The sequence below is a fragment of the Gopherus evgoodei genome, chromosome 5 (genome assembly GCF_007399415.2).
Source record: "Gopherus evgoodei ecotype Sinaloan lineage chromosome 5, rGopEvg1_v1.p, whole genome shotgun sequence".
Taxonomy (NCBI): Eukaryota; Metazoa; Chordata; order Testudines; family Testudinidae; genus Gopherus; species Gopherus evgoodei.
The window spans coordinates 84611874-84638623 of NC_044326.1; the positions used below are offsets into that span (position 1 = coordinate 84611874).

The 26750-nt window shown below is 39.9% G+C and overlaps 2 protein-coding genes across 4 annotated transcripts in view; one reads left to right on the forward strand and one right to left on the reverse strand.

The window, feature by feature from the left end:
• GATB (glutamyl-tRNA amidotransferase subunit B) overlaps positions 1-26750 on the forward strand; it is a 54865-nt gene that overhangs the window by 19266 nt on the left and 8849 nt on the right. Inside the window, exons 3-11 of one of the 2 annotated variants that reach the window (XM_030563556.1) lie at positions 4095-4208; positions 8108-8306; positions 9373-9495; positions 12473-12586; positions 13226-13310; positions 15104-15148; positions 16758-16947; positions 22238-22371; positions 22914-22992. In XM_030563556.1, coding sequence (XP_030419416.1) covers positions 4095-4208; positions 8108-8306; positions 9373-9495; positions 12473-12586; positions 13226-13310; positions 15104-15148; positions 16758-16947; positions 22238-22371; positions 22914-22992 — 1083 coding nt within the window. Of the gene's footprint in view, positions 1-4094; positions 4213-8107; positions 8307-9372; positions 9496-12472; positions 12587-13225; positions 13311-15103; positions 15149-16757; positions 16948-22237; positions 22372-22913; positions 22993-26750 lie in introns of both variants that reach the window. The other variant, XM_030563557.1, reaches the window with a different exon arrangement.
• Positions 24337-26750, reverse strand: part of FAM160A1 (family with sequence similarity 160 member A1) — a 156488-nt gene continuing 154074 nt past the window's right edge. The window contains exon 13 of one of the 2 annotated variants that reach the window (XM_030563554.1): positions 24337-24437. In XM_030563554.1, coding sequence (XP_030419414.1) covers positions 24364-24437 — 74 coding nt within the window. In that variant the 3' untranslated portion in view covers positions 24337-24363. The remainder of the gene's footprint in view (positions 24438-26750) is intronic. The other variant, XR_004000520.1, reaches the window with a different exon arrangement.

Sequence of the window (26750 nt, forward strand, 5' to 3'; positions counted from 1 at the left end):
CCTTCACTGAAAATGCTAGGGTCAGAGCAGGCTGTAAAAGGACAGCAGATTTTCCAAAAACTGGTGGTTCACACTGAAGTTAGACTCACCAACTAGTCATGAACTGTGCTCCTGATCTCACACACTGGTTATCAAGAAGCTGAAAAAAGAAATCATACAGCTCCCTTTATTGCATTCCAGTTCTCAGTCTCCTGATTAGCAAATCGATCCAGTAAGGTGAGAAGTAATTTTAAACTCTTCTTGCTATACAAAATGTTTCTTCTGATCCCCAAAGGATGTGCCACATTGCCAGGTCACTCTGCCAGCCAATTCCTTAATATTTAAAACTAAAGGTTTATTATAAAAAAAAAGAGAGATTTGTTAAATGGTAAAGCAGTCAGATACATACAGAGATTTAAAGTACATATATCAGGTTCTTAGAGTTTGTTGGCTTGAGAGTCCCTCTGGAACACATCCAACGCTTGGATAGATCATTCAGTCCTTTGTTCAGAGCTTTAGTTTGTAGAAAAGTTGCTCCAGAGGTGAGAAGCAGGATTGAAAACCAAATGAAGATGATGCAGCTGCCTTTTATAGCCTTTGCGATGTGGCTTGTACATCCTCTCCCTAAGTAGATAGGCCTGGAAAAACCTTGGAGTCCCCTATCCATAGGCATGTCCCTACGCATCTGGCTGACTCAGATGTAGCCCCAGGCTTCTGTTCCATGGGTTCTTTGTATAGCTAATTGCCTTTGATAGGCCATCAAGCAAGCTAGATAGTGCTGGTGCCCTTTTGTCTTGGGATGTCACCCAGAAGCACAGTACACGTTTGAAATACAGATATATCAAAAATATATAATTCACAATACAAAGATGATACAAACCTGTAAACAAGATTATCATACTTGGCAAATCATAACATTTTCACAGATACCTTACACTGCATATCTGGTAAGATTCATTGCAATTTTATAATATTGGTATCAATAATATCATAGTGTCTCACATATGCCATACAGCGTCAGTGTGATTTTACTTTTTTTTAAGTGTCTGATATATAATGAAAATAATAATTGAAGGACACGATGAGGTCAAATTTGACCTGAAGATTAAACTTCATAAAAATTATCTTTTGTGAGACTCGAGACCAATAGAAATGTTCCTCCTGAAATTGAAAAGTGATTCAGTCGGCAACATTTTTAAAACTAACTTTGTGTTTGCCATATAGAGATTGTATCATTATGCAATGTATAAATAACCTTAAAGTGAAAGAGCCAAAATATTAACTATAGAATAAAAGGAAAATTTGTTAATCTGTTTTCATGGTTCAAGCTGGTAAATACAAAAAAGCAAATGATTACATAAATAGCAAAAAAATCAGTATTACTTGTGTCATGGTATGAGTCCCCACTCTGAACCTTAGCGTCCAAAGATGGGGTGCCAACATGAATTCCCCTAAGCTTAATTACCAGCTTAGAACTTGTAGTGCTGCCACCAACCAGGACTTGCAGTGCCTGGTACACTCTGGTCCCCCCCAAAACCTTCCCAGGGGACCCCAAGACCCAGACCCCCTGGATCTTAACACAAGGAAAGTAAACCCTTTCCCCCACCATTGCCTCTCCCAGGCTTCCCCTCCCTGGGTTACCCTGGAAGATCACTGTGATTCAAACTCCTTGAATCTTAAAACAAAGAGGAATTCGCCTTTCCTTCCCCTTCTCTCCCCCTCCCAGATTCTCCCTGAGAGAGAGACAGTAATCTTAACGTAGAGAGAAATCAGGCTTTTCCTCCCCCCTTCTCTCCTTCCTCCCACCAATTTCCTGGTGAGTGCAGACTCCCTCCCCTGGGGTCTTACACAAGATAACCAAAAAATCAATGAGGTTCTAAAAAAGAAAAGCTTTTAATAAAAGAAAGAAAAAAGTAAAAGTTGTCTCTGTAAAATTAAGATGGCAAATGTTACAGGGTCTTTCAGCTTATAGACACTAGAGAAAATCCTCCCCCCAGCACAAATACAGGTTTCAGCAACAGAGATACAATCCTTTCAGCAAATACACATTTGCAAATAAAGAAAACAAACAAAAAGACTAAACCGCCTTCCTAATTGGTACTTACTAAATTGAACAGAAGAGGCTGTTTCAGAAATTTGGAGATATCTGCTTACATGTCTGGTCCCTCTCAGAACCCAGAGAGAACAAAAACCCCGCGAAACAGCCCAAAACAAAGGCTTCCCTCCACCGAGATTTGCAAGTATCTTGTCTCCTGATTGGTCCTCTTGTCAGTTGTTCCAGGTTCACTGTTTGTTAACCCGTTGGAGGTAAAAGAGACATTAACCCTTAACTATCTGTTTGACAACTTGTAAAGATGTCTCCATTTTTATCACCTGTGATGGTATCTGTAACATAGGTAAGGGAATTTGAGTACTTAAATGATTTTATCTTGACACTATCTCTTTAACAATCCTATGGCGGGCCCGGGCTTGCGAGGCTCAGGCTGTGGGGCTGTTTCATTGCTGTATAGACTTCCAGGCTCGGGCTGAACTTCTGAGTTCTGAAGGAACTCAAATGTGAAATTGCAGAACTACTAACTAGTCTGTAACCTATCATTTAAATCAGCTTCTGTACCAAATGACTGGTTGATAGCTAATATGATACCAATTTTTTAAAAAGGCTGCAGAAGTGATCCTGGCAATTACAGGTTGGTAAGCCTGACTTAAGTGCTGGGCAAACTTGTTGAAACTATAGTAAAGAAAAAAATTGTCAGACACATAGATGAACATAATTTGTTGGGAAGAGTAAACATAGTTTTTTGTAAAGGGAAATCATGCCTTACCAATCTGCTAGAATTCTTTGAGGAGGGTCAACAAGCATGTGGAGAAGGGGGATCCAGTGGATATAGTGTACTTAGATTTTCAGAAAGCCTTTGATAAGGTCCGTCACCAAAGGCTCTTAAGCATAATAAGCTGCTACAGGATAAGAAGGAAGGTTCTCTCATGGATTGTTAACTGGTTAAAAGATAGGAAACAAAGGGTAGGAATAAACAGTCAGAATGGTGAGAGGTAAATATGACAGAGGTCTATAAAATCATGACTGGTGTGGAGAAAGTAAATAAGGAAGTGTTATTTACTCCTTCTCATAACACAAGAACTAGGGGTCACCAAATTAAATTAATAGTCAGCAGGTTGAAAACAAACAAAAGGAAGTATTTCTTCATACAACACACAGTCAACCTGTGGAACTCTTTGCCAGAGGATTTGTGAAGGCAAAGAGGCTATAACAGGGTTCAAAAAAAGAACTAGATAAATTCATGGAGGATAGGTCCATCAACGGCTATTAGCCAGCATGGCAGGGATGGTGTCCCTAGGCTCTGTTTGCCAGAAGCTGGGAATGAGTGATAGGGGATGGATCACTTGATGATTACCTGTTCATTCCCTCTGGGGCACCTGGCATTGACCACACTTGGAAGACAGGATACTGGGTAGATGGACCTTTGGTCTGACCCAGTATGGCTGTTCTTAGGGTGGGAGGGATAGCTCAGTTGTTTGAGCATTGGCCTGCTAAACCCAGAGTTGTGAGTTCAACCCTTGAGGGGGCCACTTAGGGATCTGGGGCAAAATCAGTACTTGGTCCTGCTAGTGAAGGCAGGGGGCTTCGGGGTCCCTTCCAGTTCTAGGAGATAGGTATATCTCCATTATTATGTTCTTATGACCCTCCTACCCTTCAGGGCCTAGAGTCAAGGCTCCAGCCTGAGCCTGGAAGTCTACACAGCAATGAAAGAACATGAGCCCAAGTCAGCTAGCACAGGCCAGCTGCAGGTTTTTCTTTGCTGTGTAGACATACCCTGTGAAGGTTTGGGGGTGTCAAGGGCACTGGTTATGTTTGCAAAAGAAGCAATCCCCAAAACACTCATGCAACAAAAACAGCTGTATGGTTTTATTTTCCATATAAAACTTTGCAGATTTGTAGCTGCTGCCAGACTGATGAATATGAGTTACTCACGCAAGAAAACAGAGATAATGCCTACTGAAGGCAAGCAAAATTGAATATACGCTCTGTGTAAGGCAGCGTGTGGGAGAAGCATTTGTTATATAGTGAATGAGTAAAATTGTATGTCATGTTTCTTCAGGCCCTCAACAGGAGATGTGTAGAAGCAGCAGTGATGACAGGCCTTGCACTGAACTGCAGCATAAACAAGAAGTCCTTGTTTGACAGAAAACACTATTTCTATGCAGATCTGCCTGTAAGTATGCATTATAGTTGGTCCCTCTATAGCTGTAGAAAAGGATGAGTCTGGAGTAGGACTGGCATTAGCAAAGATATGCTTTTTATGTTTTCAGTCAGTGTTCTGCCCAAACTAACAGGATGCTGCACCAAGCCCTGATGAATAGATAGCTATACCCTAGTGCTCACTGATTGAATATGATTGCCCTGATTGCTGACTCCTTGCTTAGCCTCACGATTCCAGTGGCTTTATGTAATTGAATTAGGAGATGGAGCTGCTGTGCCCGTACTTTTTCCATTCCTAGTATTAGCACTAATTGTCTGTTAGGATAAAAGCAAACCAGTCTGATAATAGCCCCTCTTTTAAAATGAATGTGTAGCAAACACACATTACAATAGTATAAACATCATAGCATCTGTTTTTTTTTGTTTTTGCTATTAAATTTAAGGACCTATAAATATCGCATTTGCTTTTCAAACATTCTAATCTTTGCCAGGATCTTGAATGAACTTAATAAATGTGCCTTTGCCACATGCAGTAATAGGTTTGGAGCCTGTGGATTGCTTTCATATTTGGAATAAACTGTCTTTGGAAGTGAGCTGCACTTGACAAAGTCAAGTAAAAATATGGAAATTAGTTGAGAGTCTGGTTTTACCTTTTTGATAACGTACAGCAGAGCTCAAAGACCTTATTTTTGTTTTAACAAAGTCACGGTTCTAACTTTAAAGATGGCTTTTCCCTCCATATATTTGTTCTGGATGTTGTTGAACATAAAAGTGGCCTGTAAAGGGAAAAACAATGGATGTGCTTCACTTTGCTTTTTTGAATAAAGAAGACTTGAATGCTTTCTCCTGCTTGTGTTTTACCCAAGAAAAATCAGAAATATCAAATCTTAATTTCCCAGTTTTTCTTGGAGGTGTCCTTGGAGGTCCAGAGAATTAGGGAGGAAGTGTCCTTCAGGCCATAGATCAATGTGTAGAGGTGTTGAAATGTTAATCAAAGATTTTTTCTCCCAACTGTTTGTTCAGGCATTTGAGATTTTTTAAGAACGTAAGACACAAGAGTTTTTGAATTAAATTCCATTTTCCTCCTCATTTTATGTCCTTGGAAGAAAGATGATATTATGGTTAATGCATAGCTGGGACCCAGGAGATCTAGGTTCAATTTCCATCTCTACTAGAAATGTCCTGTTTGTCTTTGGGCAAGTTGTTACCTCTGTGCCTCAGTTCCCTATCTATGAAATGGGCATAATGCATCCCTACCTTGCTTACAGGGGTGTTGAGGATAAAGTCATTAATATTTGTGAGACACTAGAGCCCCAATCCACAAAGTAACTTAGGTGTTGCGATGCTTAAAGAGTCTCAGGGCCAGATAAAGAGCGACAGTGAGGCTGACTACATAGCCTGGTGGCTAGGGCACCCATGTGGGAGGAGGGGGACCAATGGTCCAGTCCCCATGCTCCAATTACTATTTATTTTTTATACATAATGAAACAGCTGCAACAGGAGAGGTTGAGGGAGCCACACAGAATATCCCATATCTCAGAGGTTAGAGCACTCTCTTGAGAGGTAGGAGATCCCTGTTCAAATCCTTTCTCCTCCCTCAGGCAGAGGGGGGAATTGAACCTGGGTTTCCCACATCCCAGATGATTGCTCTAAGCACTGGGGTAGAAGTTATAAGGTGAGTGCTGTTGGTGCCTGATTTTGAATGGAACCTCATCTGGTAGGCAGCCACTGAGCACATTTCCCATATTGGGCCCTCCAGGCAAGGTAGGCAGGTGAACATCAGTCTTCCCTGGGTTCATGGATAACTCTGGGACTAGGCAGGAGATAGGCATCTGGATGCCTAAGAGGAAGGCAGCATTGTGCATACCCTGAGGCAGCAACGTAGGTGCCTAGGTAACTTTGCCCTGAGAACTTAGGTACCAAGTGAATTTAGGCACCTAGAGGGTTAGGCAGCAGTGGAAAAAGTTTTGTGGATTGCAGTGGAGCCTAAAACTGGGACTTAAACACCTATGTACCTATGTGGATCTGGGCCCATATAAGTACCTAGATAGTTACTTTGGTTGTCAATACACTCCTAATTCTGCAGTCATCATCGATAGTCTTCCTGATAAAAAACAGTAAGTTGACGAGAGCTGAAATTCTAAACAAGCAGGAGAAAAAAGTAGAAACAAAAGATGCCAAGCCTAGCTTTTCAAACTGACTTTATGCATCATGAAGAAGAAGAAGAAAAAAGAATTCACAAACCCAATTGCTGGTCACCTTTAAATTGTAGGTGGTTCTGCTCCTACATTAAAGAATGTTCTGACTTTCCTGGTGGTGATCACTCCTCCAATGAACAGAAATGAACAGAAAAGAATGAAGCAGAGTAAAAATTAGTCCATCTGTTTTGAAAGAGAGAGCAATGGGAAGATATATCTTCAGGTAGCATGCATAGTACATAGGCACTGTGTTCTGCCACTACTTAATGGCTTATATTATAGCATCTTTTAGTCAAATAATTAGGAAAATTTGTGTCAAGAAGATACCTGACACATTCTATTAGCTTTAAACACACAGAACTCAGGATCTAGCAGCTGGCATCTATAGTGTTGAGCACTAGCTGTAAAATGTCCAGCCTGCATTTCCTAATAAGGCAGTTTTCTCAGGAGCCCTGTAATAAGATACAGAGTTTAAGCTAATGAGCTGAATGGAATAGATAAAATAAATCCTGCTCTTAGGGTCTTTTGACAATGGGATTATTGTTACTCCTGAAAAGGGGGCTTCGGATGGGAATTGGGATTCTTGTTCTTTATTGTCACGCACCATTTGAGGCTTTTTAAAAAAAATCACTTTAATGAGAAGCTAGGGGAGGCAGGAAAAGCTATGTGCATAGATTATATTGAGCCTATAGAATGGAGTCAATTGTCTCATTTTTATTATAGTGCTTAAAACTAGATTTGACAGAATTCAATTTTTATTTTTTATGGTTTGGATGGATAATATCAATGTTTATTTTTAAGCATTTGTTTTGTTTTTATCTCTTTACATTTTCACAGCTGCATGAAATTATGGGGGGTGTCAGACATATTTAATGACTAGACATTGAGATTCAAAAAGCTAAAGCTTTATCACTGTTAAAAACACAAATTGACAATATCACATGTCAAAATATGTAAAGTAAATATCTTGAAATCAAACTTTAAAAAGTTCTCCGGCCTATCTGAAATGTTGATTATCATTGTTAGAAATATTTTTTTCGTCAGTTTGTGTGTATACAGTGAAATTGATGTTTATTGATTAAAACTCTAATACTGTACTACCAAGCGTTCTTACAACTAGAAGTTTGCACACTTCACTGCTTATGTAGTTCAAGTTGTACATCCAGCTTGGCCCTTTCCCCTCCACTCCAGCTGGGCCCCTCTCCCCTGCTAGTCAGATCCAAACACTGTTGATTTTGGTGAAAATCAGAGAAGGCTGATTTTCCACTAAAACTAGGCTTCCCCAGTTTTTCAATTTTCACCAAAATCAATAGGATTCTGGCCAGTGGGGGAGAGGGGCCCAGCCAGAGTGAGGGACAGGGATAAGGGGGCCCTGGCTAGACTCAACCCTGTGTCCAGACTGACTGTTCCCTTGCCACAGGCCTCTGTGTGAGGGGTCACTGTCTCTACCTATATCCTGAGTGACCAAATGGCGATTTTAGTGGAAATCAGGCTTTTCTAGTTTTTCTGATTTTCACCAACAGCAATAGAGCTCTGGCCAGAGTAGGTGTGACAGTCCCAGCTATTCGGGGGGGGGGGGGGGGGCTGGCATGTGGGGGCAAGGGGCCTGGCAGAGGGGGTTGGGCCTGAGTAGGGCCAGTCCATCTTGGGACAAGAATTGAAATTATTGTTCATGTAACTGCAATTCTGAACACAGACTTGATTCTGTATGCAGGCTGGCTATCAAATCACTCAGCAGAGACTTCCTGTTGCTGTGAATGGTAGTCTTTCATACAGCCTCTGTGTAGGGGGAAAAAAGAACCAGGTGGTAACCAGGACTGTGAGGATTAAGCAGATCCAGTTGGAACAAGACAGCGGAAAGAGTCTTCATGATGACACAAGGAGCCAGACTCTCATTGACTTGAACAGGGCTGGTAGGCTTGGATCACTTTCTTATCCCCTCAGTCTTTCTATGTATGGGCTGAATATTTAAAACTCATTGGAGTGGCAGGGGCAGGGTGGACTCTGGTTTGTTGCTTTCAATATAAATTTTTAAATGCATTTTAAAAAAAAAATTCCATATGTGGCTGATGTCCATCTTTTCTGGCCTGTTTGCTGATGAGACAGTGGCACTGGCCAGTCAGAAGGCTAGTGGCTCAGTTTCTCAAACCTGTCTGCCAGCCAACTTCCAAATCAGACCTTTAACATGTCAAGGGGGTATTCAGTGGGACAGAGGAGCCACTTATGCTCCTGCAGCTGTAAGTGTTGTTTAGAAAGTGCAGACTCTGACTGAAGCAATGTGGCAGAAATGCACAGACGGCAGAGTGGGTTGCCAGTGCTTGAGTCAGAAATGGCTTTTCATTTTTAGCTTTTATAAAAACAATCACTTTCTCCATAAGGCTCTAAAATGTCTATTGTATAAATCAAACGCTGACCAACAAATCCATGTACCTAAATGTGTAGTTAGGTGCCTAAATGCCTGGCCTGACTTTCAGAGATGATGAGCATCCACAGCTGCCAGTGAAGTTGAGAGCTGCAGGTGCTCATCACTGCTGAAAATGAAAACATTTAGTTATGCGCCTAACTATGGATTTAGATACCTAACTTTAGGCCCCACGCTTGCAAATATTGACTAATACCTTTACTGTAGGAAGCTGTCGGAAAACTGTGATTGCATTAAATTACCTGACTGTAATGAGAAAATGAAATTGGGAAATCAGGTGGCCTGTTTGCAGGAGCTTTCTCAGAGGAAAGCTGTTCCCTATGTCACCAAAGGGGGTAGTATGCAGAAATGCCTTTAAGTTAAATTTTGGACTATTTTTGGTTTTCTTTTTATGTGACAATTCTGCAGATAGCCCCATTTTGACAGTTATTAAATAAAAAATGGTCCCAGTTTTCTCAAACAAACCCAAATGCTGTCATGTGTTTAGCTTGTTGCACTTTAATATGTCAAGATCAAAAGCTATTGCTGGGAATCTCCTTTCTCTCTCTTTCTGGTAGGTGTTGGCCTCATGGAGGTTGTCATGGAGCCTGATATGAGCTCTGGGGAAGAGGCAGCTGCAGCAGTCAGAGAGCTTCAGCTTATTCTTCAAACACTTGGGAGCAGCCAGGCAATCATGGCAGGTAAAGGAGCGGGCAGGGCAATGCCCTCCAGTTAATTGTAATTCTCTGCATGTGCAGGGATAGTTTCACAGCTTCTGGTTATGTTGCTCTGTAGTTGCCTAACATTTAGCATTTTCTTAATGCTGCTTCCTTCTTTTAAAATCTTCAGTGTCTGTATAAGGTCAGCTATGCTTCAAGTGTCTTTATAAGCCCAGCTTCCTCTGCAGCGCTTGGATTTTTATACTGCCGCATACATCAATTTTAGATAATCGACCGGGGCAGGATGAAAGAGCACAGCGTTCTTGTTATTTTTCACTTATTGTCTTTCTCTGCTCATCTTGCATGTACTTAACTGTGGATGGGAAACATTGTAACAGTGATTAGTAGTTGAGAGTGAAGGCTCCCGGCACAGATGATTGTGTAAGTTAAATTTTGGGTGTAAATTGATCATAAAACAGATGTTCAGCAGTGAACCAGCGCAACTTAGTGATTTACCATCACATTCAGCCCCTGAGGTAAGCAAGTGCAACTCCCAGTGAGTTCAATCAGAGTTGTGCCTGCTCAGCCCAAAGTGGATTGTGACCCTGGGAATATTGGGGAATGGTTCAGGTTTAATTTGAAATAATGGATAATTAATAGTTCTTAGATATTAAGCTCTCTGAAGCAGGTATCTTCATATGTATTTATGCAGAGGGACATTGATCCTGACTTAGGCTTCTGGACACTACTGTAATAAACAGAATATTAGTGGACGACTACTTTAATTTGTACCCTCAGGCTACCTGCTTTTTCTGAGACAACTTCCACTGCCTCAAGATCTGATTGTCTTCACTTACACTAGTTTTACACTATTGTAACTCCAGTGGATTTACACCAGTGTTAGAGGAAACTCAAGCATTCAGTGGAGGTCACTCATTTTGCATACCTTCTGAATGCCAAATCAGCACATTATTCTGCGATTTATACAGACTTTATGATATACAGTAACTTAGCATCATCCTTCATTGCTGAATTTCCCCCTGAGACTTCCATTAGCATGTCATCAATGTATCCCACACTATATTTAAAGAAAGACCTGCCTTGCTGGCAATATTTCCCCTCCTCCCCCCAATCTTATTAGTTTTTAAACTAAATCATTTTATTCAAGTATGCTTAATGAGGTATTTATTGCTATGTTGTTTTTTTTTTTTAACCAGCATTGTTCGTGTTTAGGTGAGAGTTTGCGCCCTCACATTTTATCTTCTTTCTATTTCCGTGTGCCGGGAAAACACTTGGTGAATTCGTCATCCATCACTTTGCAGCAAACTGCTTGAAAGCATTACTTCACTGCAAGATAATCAAATAGGAGATGAAGCTAGGTTGTGAGGGAGACAGCCTTTTTAAAAATACACAGACTCCAGTTCTCTTTTCAGTTATGCCTGGTTAATCCCATTCTCTTCTGACTAATGACAGTGAGAGAGTAGAGTCAAACCTAGATCTTCAATAGAAGCAAGGTGAAGACAGAAGAATACTGTTAACATATATTTCCTTTGGTACAAGTGTTCTCCTCTCCTCACCCCTAAGTATGATCCAGTGTGAAAAGTCTCCTTTAAAATGAACATTGGGGTCCCTTCTATACCTCCCTTCTTCATTTGCCTGTTCAAGAAGTCTCCATCAATACAGAGAAGATTAACAAGATGACATCCATTCGGCTTTTACAGAATGGGCAAGGTCCACTTTTGCAAATTTACATTGGCTGTCCTGAATGGGCTCTAAGGCTTTACATCTCTCTACAGATTTAACCCTGGGCTATTGATATTGCCTTCACTAGTGCTGTTGTGTAAATATCAAATATTTGCTTCTTTTTACAGCGTATTAATTTTAAGTTCAGATAAGGACGAATACTAGAGAATGGGTTTCCTCTGATGATATAGCAAGAGTCTTATGAGCTTATAGTGTGAGAGATATATGCCTGTTTTTCCTTTCTTTATGTCTAATTTGACTATCTCAACAAATTCTCTGCGTAGATGGATGTTTTGGAGGAACCTGGTAAAACCAGCAAGATGGTCAGACAGGACCTCCTGGGGCTTCTGGTCCACCCCTTGCCTTAGTGTAGGTTTGCCCCCTGTGTAACTTTCTGTTTGCCTGTATATGTTATGCTTTTGTCAGTCAGGAAGGATTTAAAATCTTCTTTGTTGAGGAAGAAGATTACAGTTCCTTGAGGGAGGAAAAACCAAGTTTCTGACATTTGCCCTTCAGCTTTAAATTCCCAAGGATGCTTCAATAAATCTACCCAGCATTGCTGTTAAAGTCTTGTGCTCCATGGTAGGGCAGTGTACAGCGATCAAGTAGTCATTTCACAGGGTGTTTTCTCACACTTTTGTCAGGATGAAAAAATAAAAACCAGAATCTTGCAGCTTGCTTTTTTTTTTTAAATTGTCTTTTAGGTGATTCACCCTAGTTCTGTCCTCCCTTTACAGGACATAACCTCTCTCCTAGAGTATGGTTTTAAGAACTATGTTTTTAAGGAGTATAGTTTTAAGCACGCGCACTTACACTATACAGCTGTCTTTGAGAAGTATCAGAGGGGTAGCCGTGTTAGTCTGGATCTGTAAAAGCAGCAAAGAATCCTGTGGCACCTTATAGACTAACAGACGTTTTGGAGCATGAGCTTTCGTGGGTGAATACCCACTTCCTCAGAGGCATCTGAGGAAGTGGGTATTCACCCACGAAAGCTCATGCTCCAAAACGTCTGTTAGTCTATAAGGTGCCACAGGATTCTTTGCTGTCTTTGAGAAGAATCATGTCATCATTCCAAAAGGTAGTAGTCTCAGAAAATTGAGGATTGAGGATGGAGATTTAAAATGGAACCATAAATAGGAAGCTGTAATAAGGCGGCTGCTCTCTTCCTGACCTCAGATCTTTTACAGAAGTCCAGTATAAACATCCTGTACATAACGTGCTGCTTATTAACATATGGCAAGGTCATCTACTCTAGTGATTATGTTTCATTTTCTAGAGGGTCAACTGAGAGTGGATGCCAATGTATCTGTGCACCACCCTGGAGAAGCTTTAGGAGTAAGGACTGAAGTGAAGAATATCAATAGTGCACGATTCCTGGCAAGAGCAATAGGTAAATTTTGCTCCTTTATTGAAATACTAGATACTTTTCATCTAGGTGACAGAACCAAGTCTCACAAAATGTAAGTATGTCAGCCACATTGGCTGTCAGTTTTATTGTGGAAGTGATCCTCTGTCTCCAAAGAGAGTAAAGTGGATGGTTCTGCTTTGATAGATTAGAGCAATGTACCAGGTCTGTGTCCTCAGATAAAGTTGATTGCTTTCCCAGGGCATGGTGTCTGGTGTGTGTGATGCAAGGGCATGCAGCTGCAGTATGGGTATGGGCAGGAGAGGAGAAACAATGCATCTCCCAAGAAAAAATGCATGGAGATTGGATGGAGAGCCTCCACGCAACCCCTGATATGATGATGGGAAAACTGCTTTGGCTGTACAGTTTAGCTGAAGTCGGGAGTGTCTGGAACTGGCTGCAGTGTGTGTATGTGGAGGGGACCTCTCCGGAACCAAATGCATACACAACAGTGCCAGAGAGAGGTCAGTTTTGCCAGTAATTCCGTCCCTAATAGATTGCTTTTGGTTTCAGTAAGGTTAAAATAACCTTTTTTCATTTACTGCATGGCAGTGAAGAACGCAGTAATGGAAGGTATGAAAATGCAGTGGGTGCAGTGTAATTCAGCTGAATTTTTTTTATCAGACTATGAAATACAGAGGCAAATCAAGGAACTTGAAAATGGAGGAACTGTTATTAATGAAACCAGAGCCTTTGATTACAAACTTGGGTGAGTTCATATTTTAGAGAGGTATTTGAAATAGCATCTTTGGAGTTCTAATGCTTCCTAGCGAGATTGTCACTGATGTTAAAACATCCTCTCTCCCTTTCTGTTTGTTGAATTACCATTCAGGAGTTTGGTCCCATCACAGGCATTAATTATATTACAGTAATGCCTAAAGGCCTCAACTGGTGTCCGTTGTGCTAGGCACAATCCCTTCTCTGAAAACCTTTCAATTTAGATAGACAAGACAGGTTAAGCATGGGAGGGGGAACAGGCACAAAGAAGTGAAGTCACACAGCAGTTCAGAGGCAAAGCTGGGACTAGAACCCAGGTCTCCTGAGTGCCAGGCCCATACCATATACACTAGACTGTTCCATCTCTCCCCAGGGACATGTACTGCTCTCTTGCATGTAGTAAGCTACTGAAATTATTTAACAATTGCAGGATCCAGGTAAACTTATTTTAAGTCAGACAAAACTTCCACTGGAGTGCAGTGGGACTTTAGCCTGTGAAAGGCTGTAAGATTGGGCCCTATATGTTTCTGGTGCTATAGCATCAGGACCACCTGATGTATCTTCTTTACTCTCCCCTTTTTGTGGTGTGATAAATGATGGGGTAGGGGTAGCCCACTTTTTATGGACACCCAGCCAGCCAGTAGCTATAAAATCCCTCTTGGTAGCTGTTCTCTAATTGCTCTACCTGTAAAGGGTTAAAAATCTAACTGTTATGCATAGGTAAAAGGAAATGAGTGGGCACCTGGCCAAAATAGCCAATGGGAAGGCTAGAACTTTTTAAAATTGAAAAAAAAACTCCCCTTTTGTCTGTCTTCTGTTCTCCTGGGGAGAGGTGTTCAGGGCAGCAGCCATGCTGTAAGAAGCTTGGGCCAGGTATGAAAAATTGTCAGTATCATACCTAGAAAACCACTCATTTAAAACCTCAGATATGTAAGTAGATCAGGAAATGTCTAGGAAGACACAATTAGGTTTATCCCTTTTATTTCGTTATGGCTTGTGGATTCTTCTGTGCTAACCCCAGGTGCTTTTGTTTTGCTGTAACCTCTAAGCTGGACCTCAAGAAAGCTATTCTTGGTGCTTGGTCCTTATAGTAGCTCTTTTAAAATCTAGCAATAGCCTGAGTTCTCCGATGTAGTTTCTTTCTTTTTATTAATAAAATTTACTTTTTTTAAGAACAGAATTGGATTTTTGTGTCTTAAGAAGTTTATGCACGTGTTGTTTAATTAGCTGGTGGCAACAGCTGATTTCCCCTGCCCTCCCCCTTTCAGTTCTTCCCCGGAGGGAGGGTGAAAGAGCTTGAGTGTACCCCACAGGAAGAAATCCCCAAGTGTACCTTCCTGGGCTCTCAAAGGGGTTCTGTCGTGGGTGATGGCAGCATCTACCAATCTAAGGTCAGAGAAAAGCTGTAACCTTGGGAGTTTAATACAAGCCTGGAATGGCCAGTACTAATTTTTAGAATCCTTGTGGGCCCCACCTTCTGCACTCGAAGTGCCAGAGTGGGGAATCAGCCCTGATGTGGTTTTGTGTTGTTTGCCATGTAGCACTAAAGTTAAATATTTGTAATATTGGGGAAAAAATGATAAACTCTACATTGGGCCATGTAGGGGGTAGAATTAGACTCCATACTAAGACACACATTTGCCTTGAACAGGCTTAATGAAGCTTTCTTGATCTCCATGGTGTGAAGTTATTTGCCGCACAACTAGTTATGCAGAGGTGCCAGCATGACTGGAGAAAAGTAAAACCCATCATATGTACTATTTTACCTGTGTTGTCTTATTTTAGGTGTACCATACCAATGAGAGATAAAGAAGGAAAACAGGATTACCGGTAATGAAGATCATTTTATTTCTAAAGTTTACTTTTATTCAAGAACTAAAAGCCCAGTTCACCTCTTGAATGCACTCAACCTCTGTTGATTTCAGTGGGAGTTGAGGACACTGGATACCTCTCAAAATCAGGTCCTTTTCACAGCAGTTAAGAATTTGGGCTCCATCCTATCTATCCCTGCTGAAATCAGTGGGGACGTTACTACATATTTGAGTTGGATTGTTGGTGGGCTCAGTTCATATGCTACAGGGTAATTGTGTAGTGGCATAATAATCATTAGTGTATTTTTAGGCATATTTTGAGCTCAGTGAAATCGCTTCTCCTTTTTAAGCATTTACTGAGGAAAATTGCAAATGTTCAGATTATAGGGCCTCATATACCATGATGGCTTATCTCTTCTCCCCTGAAAGACAATGGATGTTTTACTGTTGACTTGAGTGAGAGAGCAGAGTTAGACCAAGGCAGAGCATTTTTAAAAATTCTGCCCTAGATTTACAAGTTTACAGATGAGTATTTGTGGAAATACAGCAGTAACCATTATTTGGACAGAATGGATTTTCAGTTTTTGACAGCTAGTGTGCTTGGGTGGCTGGGGGCTAATATGATAGCCTGGTTAGCCCTTGTTTCTGTGTGCATGTACTAAAAAAAAAAAAAAAAAAAGTCTGTGTTCCACGAATAATTCTCTAGTATGTTAGCGTCAGGCCAGATCCTTATTTAACATGGCTAATATGTATAACAGCTATAAGAAAATATTCAGGCAAATGTGCGTAGGAAGAGAGTCAAAGCTATTTCAGTTAAAGATGGACAAAACTTATATCAAGTTTTTTAAATTTAATTGTTTGTGTATTTTGTGTGTGTCTACTAAATGCCAAATCTAAATCCAACACATTAAACATGATTTCTTTTTAAGTGCAATAGGCTCAAAGGGTGTCTCTCAAAGGTTTGCAAAGGCAAAAACAATTTTTTTTATATATATTTTGAGATTTATCAGTCCATCTTTGTTCATGTCAGGATAAGGTTCTGCTTGAATTACAATGCTTTTCTGATGGCCTGAATTAGCGTTCTCTTTGAGATCCTTTGTTCTTTTGATGTTGTCACTCAGTTTTATTTACTATGACATCCTGCTGAGCATGGTAATTTTGCTTTTAACACAGCATGCGGTTTCATCAGTACTCCTCAGGTTAATATGAGAGAGGTTGCAACCTGCACAGAGAACTCCTGGCAACTGGCTGTCAATATGCTTCTCTCCACACTGCCTTGCTGGTCAGAATCACAATTCATGCTCACCAACGAGTGATGGGCTGCATCCACAGTTAAAATTTTGGGTGTCAGTTTTTTTAAATTACCCTTTTTCTGTTGCTGGTTGCTTGGCAAACAGTGACAGATAATCAGAGAGAAAATAGTGGCTGTGGACTTGTTTTTTTTTTTTCCTATTCTACAATAATATACTGAGCTGTGTAGATTCAGTATCTTGTTCAGTTAATTCCAGTAATACCATTTCCAGAGGACCATTAACTTTCGTACACAAATTTTACAGCCTGTTGTTGAGATGCTGAGGATTGTCTTGCTTAAAAATAACCCCAAATTTGTCTCTCTTCTTTCTCCCCAGATTCATGCCAGAGCCAAACCTCCCTCCATTGATTCTGTGTGATAATAAATCGTTGCCCGCTAATACGAACCATCAGCACGTAGTGAATATTGATTGGATTCGGGAGAGGCTTCCTGATCTACCCAGTGTGAGGAGAGTGAAGCTTGTTGAACAGTATGGGATTCTGCCTGAACACAGTTTCACCTTATTGGTAGGTCTATTGATCGAGTGCTAAAATAAACCAAGAAACTTCAAAGTTTCAGTGCTTAGACAAAACGTGCTGTAAAATGTCATATTAACCAGCTGTCAGCTGCCATGGATTTTTAAATTTGGAAATGTGTCTAACAGCTCTCTTAAATTGTACCTCTGTGCCAAATCCTTCAACTAGGCTCAGAAATAACATGTGCAGTTTGTTTCTATGCGAAGCGATTCCTGAACAAATAGGGAGCTAACAAATTGCTAGTGAATGATGATCTCATCTCTCTCAAAGCGGACTCATTAACAGTGCTGACTGCTGCAAGTGTGCAACTTTTTGCTGACAAACTAAGTCTTGTCCACAAGTGCATGATCTTCACAGCATGTATTGTTTTATCTTTGTGTCTGGAACAGGGCCAAGCACATTGTCCATGCTTGACAAAATAATAAATGACCATTGTTTTTGTAAAATATGTATAATATCGAACTTGGTGAAAACTTTGCCCAAAAAATACAGTTGTTGGGGTGAGGGGATTGTGGATGCAAATGAATAGATTGTTTAAAATCTAGAAACCTCTGGAATCCATCTAAAGACTATCCAGTCTCTCTTGAAAACAAATTGCAACATCCTTGTTCTCTTTCAATCCTTTTTTAATTGATCCAGCAGTTATGACTTTGGGTGTCAGTATTTAAATCAAATTTTACAGAAATCTCTTGAGAAGAAAGTGGCTAGGAAGGTTCTAGCTTTACTGGTGTTGCATCTTACAAGTAAGTCATAAGTTTTCCTTATTTTGGTGGCAAATCAGTCATAAATCATGTAGAAGTCCTATTGCTGTGAAGGTAGCAGTTCAGAGATGTTAATTTAATGATGTTAAATTGGTCTGCAGCCAGTGTTTCTCTCCACACATGTATAAGTAACTTCACCTCAGGAAAAATGATCATTTATGAAAATAAATACATTTTGATCAGGGACAGTAAATGGACCCTCCTCCATTTCACCTCAGTGACCCTTTTTTAGCTAATCCTTTCCCCTCTTTGCTATTACATAGTCTCATCAGTGATGGTGCAAGAGCCTTCTCCTCTGCAGCCCTAGCCATATGTAACTGTTAGCTGTTTGTCTCATTGACTCTCCTTCACTTTGCAGATCTCACTTGAAAACATTTTTTTCCTTCCTTTTTCCTCTTAATTTCTCTCCTCTTGCAATTTGTTCTTTATAACTGTTAATTCTGAAGATGATTTTGGAGCTGCTTGTGAGAAAGATGTACAAATACAGCTGCATTGAAAGTTGTTTTTCTTCAATAAATGAAGGGTAGGGTGGTCTTGTCTGCATTCTGAGTCTCTCCTTTTAGTGTAGATTAGGATGTACAAATTCACTTATTTGCCTCCCTGAGAGAATAGTTAACCTTAATTCACCTGAAAATTGTTTCCATGCCTAACTCAGAACTACTGTAGATGGCTGATAGGGCCAGATGCACAAATCTAAGAGACAGTCTTTCAAGTTAGAGTGCCCAAGAGTATTCATTAAATAAATGGCAATGGTAGAGGGATGCCTTCAAAATGCAGAATCTGTACTCTACCCCAACTTGCTAGTGTGAACATTATGCACAAAATTGTGTTAAAATGTCAGACTTCAATATGAACATTAGTCTCTTAGCTCACCATTGCATGAAGGTATTGCAGTAATTAGTTGTGTGTGCTCCAGTATGGAAGATTGTAGCTCCTGCAGGACCTAAGTACAACAGGATGAACTGAAATGGAAGGACATCTTTCACTTTGAATCTCCTTATTGCACCTGACATGCTGAGTTTTTGGCCACGTGTGGTGTTTAACATTTTGGCTTTCTTCCTGGTGGGTTTTTGTTTGTTTGTTTGTTTTTTGATTTGGGTTTTGTTTGTTTTGCTGATTTATTAACTCCAGAGTCCCATGTCAATGTACTGCTATAAAAAATAATAAAAAAGCATATTGCTATCCGAAGATCAGAGTCACTGAGGTATAGAAGTTAGAGATAGAAAAGACTTATATGATCATTCATTCTCTTCCTCTACCAGCTCTCTCTAGTACCTATGCTCACTCTAATATAGGTTACTGACATGTCTAAAGTACCCTATTGTTCTAAAATACAGGTGCATTTCTGCTTATTTTAAGCTTAACTATCTAGAGTTTTTTAAGACCTGATTGATATATCATGAAAGACATGGAAAACTATTCTGTTTGTTACATAATTGTCTGTCTCTCTTTGCCACACAGTCTGTACCTTCACCTGTTGCCCTTTCCCATATGCTCCTCGGTTTATTTCCTCAGAGTCGGGTGCTGTGGAGATTCTGATGGTACAAACATAGGCACCAACTTCTGCTCTCCTGTGGGTGCTTGACACCCCACCCTGCCCCTCTTCGCATCCCTTCCCCAAAGTCTCCACCCCAACTTCACCCCCTCCCTGCCAATATTCCAACTCCTTCCCCAAATCCCAGCCCCCTCTTCCCCGCTTCCTCCCCTGAGCACACTGCATTCCTGTGCCTCCCCTCCCCTCTCCCAGAGCATGGTAATGCTGCCAAACAGTTGTTGTTTGGCGGCGGCCAGGCAGGAAACACTGGGAGGTAGGCGGAGGAGCGGGGATGTGGCGTGCTCGGGGCAGAGGAGGAGGTGGTGCTGATGGGTGCAGAGAACCCACTAATTTTTCCCTGTGGGTGCTTCAGCCCCAGAGCACCCATGGAGTTGGTGTCTGGGTACAAATAGAGAAAGAACAAAGCAGAAAATGAGATATAGACAATTACTTTACTTTTCAATAGAATGGTTTCCGTTTCTGTTTTTTCCTTCAGTTTTCTGAGAAGCATCAGCTGGTCTTTAAAGGCACCAGTTCACATTGCAGACCCAATGTCTGCAAAGAGTGCTTCCATGATACCTTGCAAAACATTGTAGCATTTTAAAGCTAAACTTGTCAAAAAAGCATTTGAAACCACACCATCTCTTTTTGACAGCTCATGACTATTAAAGCATCAATTTAAATCATGTGTAAGAAAATTTTTTGCATCTGGCTGACATTTTGCATGCCACATTTCATTCCAATGAGATTCTAATGAGCAAGTGACAATGTATTGGTACACTATGTAATGAAAGTGCCAAGTGACCCTCCATACTGAACACAATGCTATAATTCCGAAATTCTGTTTCCCATTCTGTTGTTCAGGATTAAGTGGGATAGTCAATTAACATTCTGATAAATCAGAACATAGCAGTTTTTTCTGTGATGGTTTTAAGATGACAAATTATTCCTAGGGAGAGTTTTGGTTTTGTAGTTTGTATTTTTGCATTAACAAGGTGTGGTGTGTTAAGTGCTGTCAGTATATGACCAGTTAAATGGCTTCTATGAGGTAGGTAAAGATCCAAAATATCCTTTGGTTTGTGTCATCCAGTAACTGGCAGTAAGGAGATATTTGCTTTGAAGTGTACATGTTTGTTACGGATGCCTTCTCTGCCAGTATTCTCCATTATTTGAGTTACATCTTGTTTTTTAGCCTGATACTTGTGCAGCATTTTATATTAGTTGTATATAAAAACATATGCTTCAGTAGTGTTTAATCTTCTCTTGTACCTGGAAACTTTTATCTCAATATATGCTAATCTTTATAAGATGATAGAAATGCAGAAATATTTACTAAATGCAGTTAAGAAAACTGGAAGTTGTGGTGAAAATTAGCTGTTTTATACTGAATAGCAAGGGATGAGAGTTAGGATTTTGGAGAAAGTTGTTCTCAGTGTTTGTATGCAATGTATAAGAGCTCCATAGCAAAACTGTCTGCATGAGATGTTCAATAGGCTGACAAACATCTTCTCAGATAAATATTCCTAATATGAGTCACAGGATGATTTTGGCACTCCAGTGTCAGTGAATTTGACTCGAGGAAAGTTGGTCAGAATGCACAACTGGTCCAAACTAACTTCCAACAGTAGGGTAGGAAAGACTGTTGAAAATCAGAGGCAGATCAAGTCTTTTCTGTCATATAACATGTTGCAGGAACAATAAGGAAAATATTCCATCCCTGTCACACTGATACAATTTGGTTCAAGTTTTAATTTAATAAAAGTACGTGCTTTGTCTCACTCATCATAGACTGGTACTGGTAAAGACGATACTAAGTAGATTTTCAAAGAAAAGCACAATGAAGTGGTTGCAAATACTTGATTTTCACATGGAAATGTACATAAGTGTGGGTCTGGCAGTTTGGTTGAATGTATCCAGACCTGCTCCACCCCATGTTAAAAATGTGGCTGTAAAGGCCCACAGTATTTGCTAAGAAGGGGCATTAATGTCTGCTCACTTTTTCCTGACTGAACTTCAAAGGTAGTAATGTCTGTTTAGTTATTTTGTCATTTTAAGACTTAATATTCTACGCTTGTATTTGGAATAATGAGTCCTGAGGGCAATTAGAAAAATTACAGTATTTATTAAGGGGTCAATTAAATTAATAATTTTACTTTTAACTTGTATACAAAGTCCAATAGGACAACTGAATTTGGGTTCTTCCCTTGAAAAGTAAGAATGCCCCACTTACAATATCCACGGTTTCTTGGAGATCTTCTGAGTTATGTGCTACAGTTACTGAGCCATCGTTCTCCAAGTGACACCCATCACAGCATCTATCAGATCCTGCTGTATCTGTTTTACTAAAAACAATCTCAGATTTCTTGTACACTTTAAAATTGAATCTGTGTCCCCAGTGCAATACATTTCCAATACTGAGGGCCTTCATCAGAGTTGACTCGAAAAAACTAGAACAATAAAAACTCTGCTTTTTCTAGTCTGACCTATCCAAATCACCCAAGGTTAGAAACGGGTCCATCTTATTCCAGCAACCAGAAATGTGTCTGCAAGATCAAGCATGAAATATATCTAGGTGGCTTCAGAAAACCATTCCATGGTAAACATAGCATGTTCTTTGACAGCTCATTTCACCAGAGGGTAGGCAGGCTACAACAGAACAAGGGAACTCTCCACACCTGCCTTGGGTGAAGCAGCTTCTCCCTATACACTAATTTCAGGGAAGGATTAATGAAAGATAGAAACTACATAATAGGTACAATCTTATCAACCTGGCAGACGGGCTGACAGCTATGCTTATGTATTCTTTTCATAGAGAATCTCCTAATATAGATTGCACTATTGTCTTACTGGAGTTACTAGAGGTTGCCAAAATCTTGCAGTGAGTGCACAGATCAGGTTTACCTGCAAATGAGAGAGGACCAGGACCTAAAATACTCATTTTTGTACCTTTCTGTCATTAACCCATTTAATTCTTTTTTCTAAACAGAATGAAGATGGATTAATGGAGTTCTTTGAAAATGTAGTGAGACAGACGCAGATGAATCCAAAGAAAGTGATTGGCTGGATTCTAAATGTTATGCTCGGTTATTTAAAACAGCACAACCTTACAGTCCAGGAAAGGTGAAGCTTTCCGATTATATTGAGTTGATCAAACAGAACCATCTGTCTTCCCATAGCCAAACAAATAATTGAGAATAGTATCCCCTAACACCAGCACTGACTCCTCGTTTAGTGCAATGGAAACTCCATGGTGGGTGGACAACAGAGGTCCAAATAGCCACCACTTCTTTTGGGAGCCTAGACCTGTATGGTGTCTTGGTGAACCAACTCTATTCCATACCCTCCAGAGACGAGAAATCTTTAATCACTATCGACTGTAATCTGTGGGGTTTCCATTTTTATCGTATTAAAATGGCAAAACCTACTCAGCTGACCAAAAATCAATTACATTTTGAAAAGTTGTACTGACACAGTGTACCGCTAGGCAACAAGGTAACTAGTTTGCTTTCAATAATAACATTTAATGTTTGTTTAAATGATTGTATGTCACTTATACAAATGACCAGGCACCATGTAGAGATGTTAAGATTATGTTGTATGTAGTGTTTTTTTGTTTGTTTGTTTTTAGAGCTCTTACCTCAACTTTATTTTTTTTAATTTAGTCCAGTCAGTTCTCTCTTCCTGGCTGACCTTCTAAACCTTCTAGAGAGAGGAACAATTTCTTCTTCAGCAGCCAAACAAGTGAGTTTGTTTTGGACTTACCTTTGAAACTGCCACTACTAACTTCATTTTAACAGTAAATGTCCATCATGAATCCATATGATTTCCATGGTGTCGGTAAATTCATTTTATATTTAAATCATGAAATATGCCAAACTGCTACTGGAGGTGGGATGTATGTGTATAAAAATTCAGGGTTAAATAGTAGAGAGAGGCCTGAAACAAATCCCTAACAAAGCCAAACATGCCTGAATTTTGGGCAATTTGGATTTGATGCCACTGACCAGTAACCTCTATAATCAAATCTCAAATTCTGAACACTCCTGCACTTTGGGAAGGTTAGAATTGACATCCATGTTTTGGTGGCTTGATCCAGTCCCTGGTGAGTAGATTATCTGATGCTTGGGAAACTTGCTGTTTCATGGTTCTTAATAATTTTAATAGGAGCTGCAGCTGTAAGAGGTCACACATCCCACTGAATGGCAAAGGGCAAAACATAGCTGGGTTTATAAGATAAATTTGTGTCAAGTGTCTTGCGAGACTGAAGGAGGAAGACTTGCCCTTTTGATAATCCAATGACACTCTTTGCTGCATCTTAGTCAGGCACTCAAGACAGAACCAACTATTTCCCCCCTCTTTTTTCAAATAGCTGGCTTGTTTAGGCCAGTCTCCCAAAACAAAGATGGGAGCTAAGAAACTGTGCTAACAATACATTTGACATCAGGGAATATGTTAATGAACATTATTATAAATAATCCTAATAATTAATTGGTATTGAGGTAGTGCTTATGGATGCCAATCATGGATGGAAGCCCACTGTGCTAGGCATTGAACAAACATAAAACAAAGAGACAGTCCTTGCCCCAAAAGATTTACAACTTAAGTAGAAGACAAAACACATGGGGAGCACAAGGTAACAATGAGACAATGCCAGTTAGCATGATAGGCAGTGGTCACAGCACACCCAGCTGCCTAACTGTTATCAAGATTTTTTTACGCTTCATGGTGGAAGTGAGTTCAAAGGAGAGATTTTAGGACACTAGTGAAGTGACTCTGCACTTGTTTATGGTGAGTCTTTCTCATGCGTGCTGGGCAGTGAGGGAGAAAGGATAAAGGTGCTTATTTGAAAAATTTAACAAATGGCTCCCGAATGTCGAAACTCTTGGCAGAGCCGAGGAAGGTGTTCATGTCACATTTGACAACAGTGAGCATTTTTGCAGGGTTACTGGTAATCTTCAAAAAAAAAAAAAATTGCTGATCTTTCTGGAGACGCTACTGGATATTTTTTTAGAAATACACTCCAAAATTCTAACATGGCGAGTACACTTTTGAATAATTTTATAAAATTTATTTTTTCACCATTTTATATTTATTAAAAAAAAATAACATCTTTCATTCCCCTTCAAGATCTTCACTTGACGTTTTCTGATCCCCTGTAAATTGTTTCTTCCAACTCCAGCTAAATCCTGTAGTGATGAAAAAAAATCTGTGTATATATATTTGATCATACTTTAAAAAAATAAACTGTAAAACTAGTGTGGGGCATTGTGACTTTTGAGTGCAGAGCACCTATCATGTTTTGGGCCCTTTGATAATATAATTAATAACTATTTGTCTCTTTAAACCTTGCAAGTTTATAGCTGTAGAATATTAAACAAACCCCACTGGATAAATACACTAGCTAGTTTTTTTATTTTAAAATAGTCATCAGTGAAATTAAGACATTTAACTCACATAATGAGGTTCCAGGGTTAATGTTCTTAGATCAACAAGGGCAGGTGTTTGCATATTCCTTCCACCTAGTCTTTCATTCTAGCTATAGATTTGGAATGAAATTAGTGTCTATTCACTTTTGCATGTTTTGTCTTTGCATCAAAAAATTGTTATAAAGAGGACAAGAGTTCTAAGTCTGGGTGCTTAAAGTTAAATTAAACTGGCCTGGTTTTTGGTGGAGCTGAGACGTCTCAGCTCGTAGTTAAGCCATTCAGAATTGTGGTTGCTCATGGTGGTTGGAAGTGGTCTTAAAACAATAAAAGCTTGTAATGGGCAGAAAACACTGAGAATACTTAGTGCATGTGGATATACAGAAATTCTGTGTATGTGATTTTTGAGAGCACCCATCAGCCTGGTGCCTAAAACTTTGAAGATGACCTTCAGAATTTATTTTTAGCTGTTTCCTTGTTGTGGTGTTTAAGTCAGAAAGTTAACGTTGTTTTAACGGAGCTTTTTCATTTTAATTTATTTATACAGAGGCAGTTTTGACAGGATATAAAATGAGGAATTTCAGAGAGATTGCATCTCCTGCTTAATTACCAGCTCCTTGTAGTATATGTATTGCACTCTGTGTCTGAATTCAGACACAGAGTAATAACTCTGTTTGCCCATCACTGAGTGATGCTATCAAACTTTGCCGTATTTAGAAAAGTGTTTGGTTGCCTAGATGTCAGAAGAATAACAAATGTTTATAACAGTTCTCTGCAGTAGGCAGAGATATTGGATGCCCTGAAGGCGAAAAAGGCTATATATATATACAGACAACAGCAGATGCAGTACAGCATTTGAGGTGGGTGGGAGGAATTAACTGCAGTAATGAAGACAGAGCCAACAAGAAAAGATGGAAGAGTTTGATGGGATGAGCAAATAGTCATAGATATGCATATGCTTGTACTGCAGGAAGTGCCAACAGTTTAAATTTTTAAGAGGTCTGTGCTCATTCTCAGTTGTACAAGGCAATAAAATCCACATAGATAAAAACTGTGAACATTGATTAAATGTGGAAGGTTACACGGTGGATATTGCATGTCAAAGAAGGGACACTGCTGTGTTTATGTAATTATAGCACACAAACCAAACTTATCTTCAAAAATAGTGTGCACGCTAATCCAGGCCTACCATTGCAGGCACATGGATTGACAACATTTGTTGTTTGCACAATAGTTTAGCTCATCTGCACGGCAATACTTTGACAGAACCTTTTGGCACTTCTACATACAGTAGATACCAGGGAGGTGAGCACAGTGTATGAACCTAAGTTGAACAGGACCCTTTTACAATCATGATTGTAACAATGCAGTCTGGGGAATCTGGAGCACCTGATCCAAAGTGCACAGCACTTGTTAGAAGCGGAGGCTTTTGGATAATTTGCAAACACAAAGACATTGCATTCTGGGAGGAGGCATGGATACAGGACGGGCCAGAATGGTGTAGCAGTATTTGTACCCATACATGGAACAAGCGGTTGCAGACTGGTTTCAATGAAAACCTTTTCCCAGGTGTCACAACCAGCTTGCACATTCAAGTTGTAAAGTGCTTAAAATGACGCTTTTGTGGATGCAAGACTTGCAAGCTGTTACTAAATCATTCTGACCAGTGGTTTGGTGCTAGGCCTACATGGCTAGAGCAGGCAGAACCTGGCAATAGTCTGAATCAAACCTTGGCTAGAGTCTATAGTTGCTGCTGTTGGGATTTCAGTAATGAAGGAGAGACTGAGAATTTCATTTTGGCATTGGAGACTTTATAATTAGGCTCCATTGTTCATGTTTAGCCAGTTTATAGCCTGGTTTGACCACTTAGTGTGGATGAATTAAAATTATTTTACACTGCTTTTAGACTAGACTTTTATCTAGACTAGAACATTAAAAAAAGAGTAGGATGAGGCCAGTCTTTTGGCCTGTCAAATCTGCTAGCTATTTCTCTAAACTATATCATCAGCCTAATAGGAAACCATGTTTGAATAGAATTGGTCTCTCCGCTGTGTATGTGTATAACAATGTAGATGG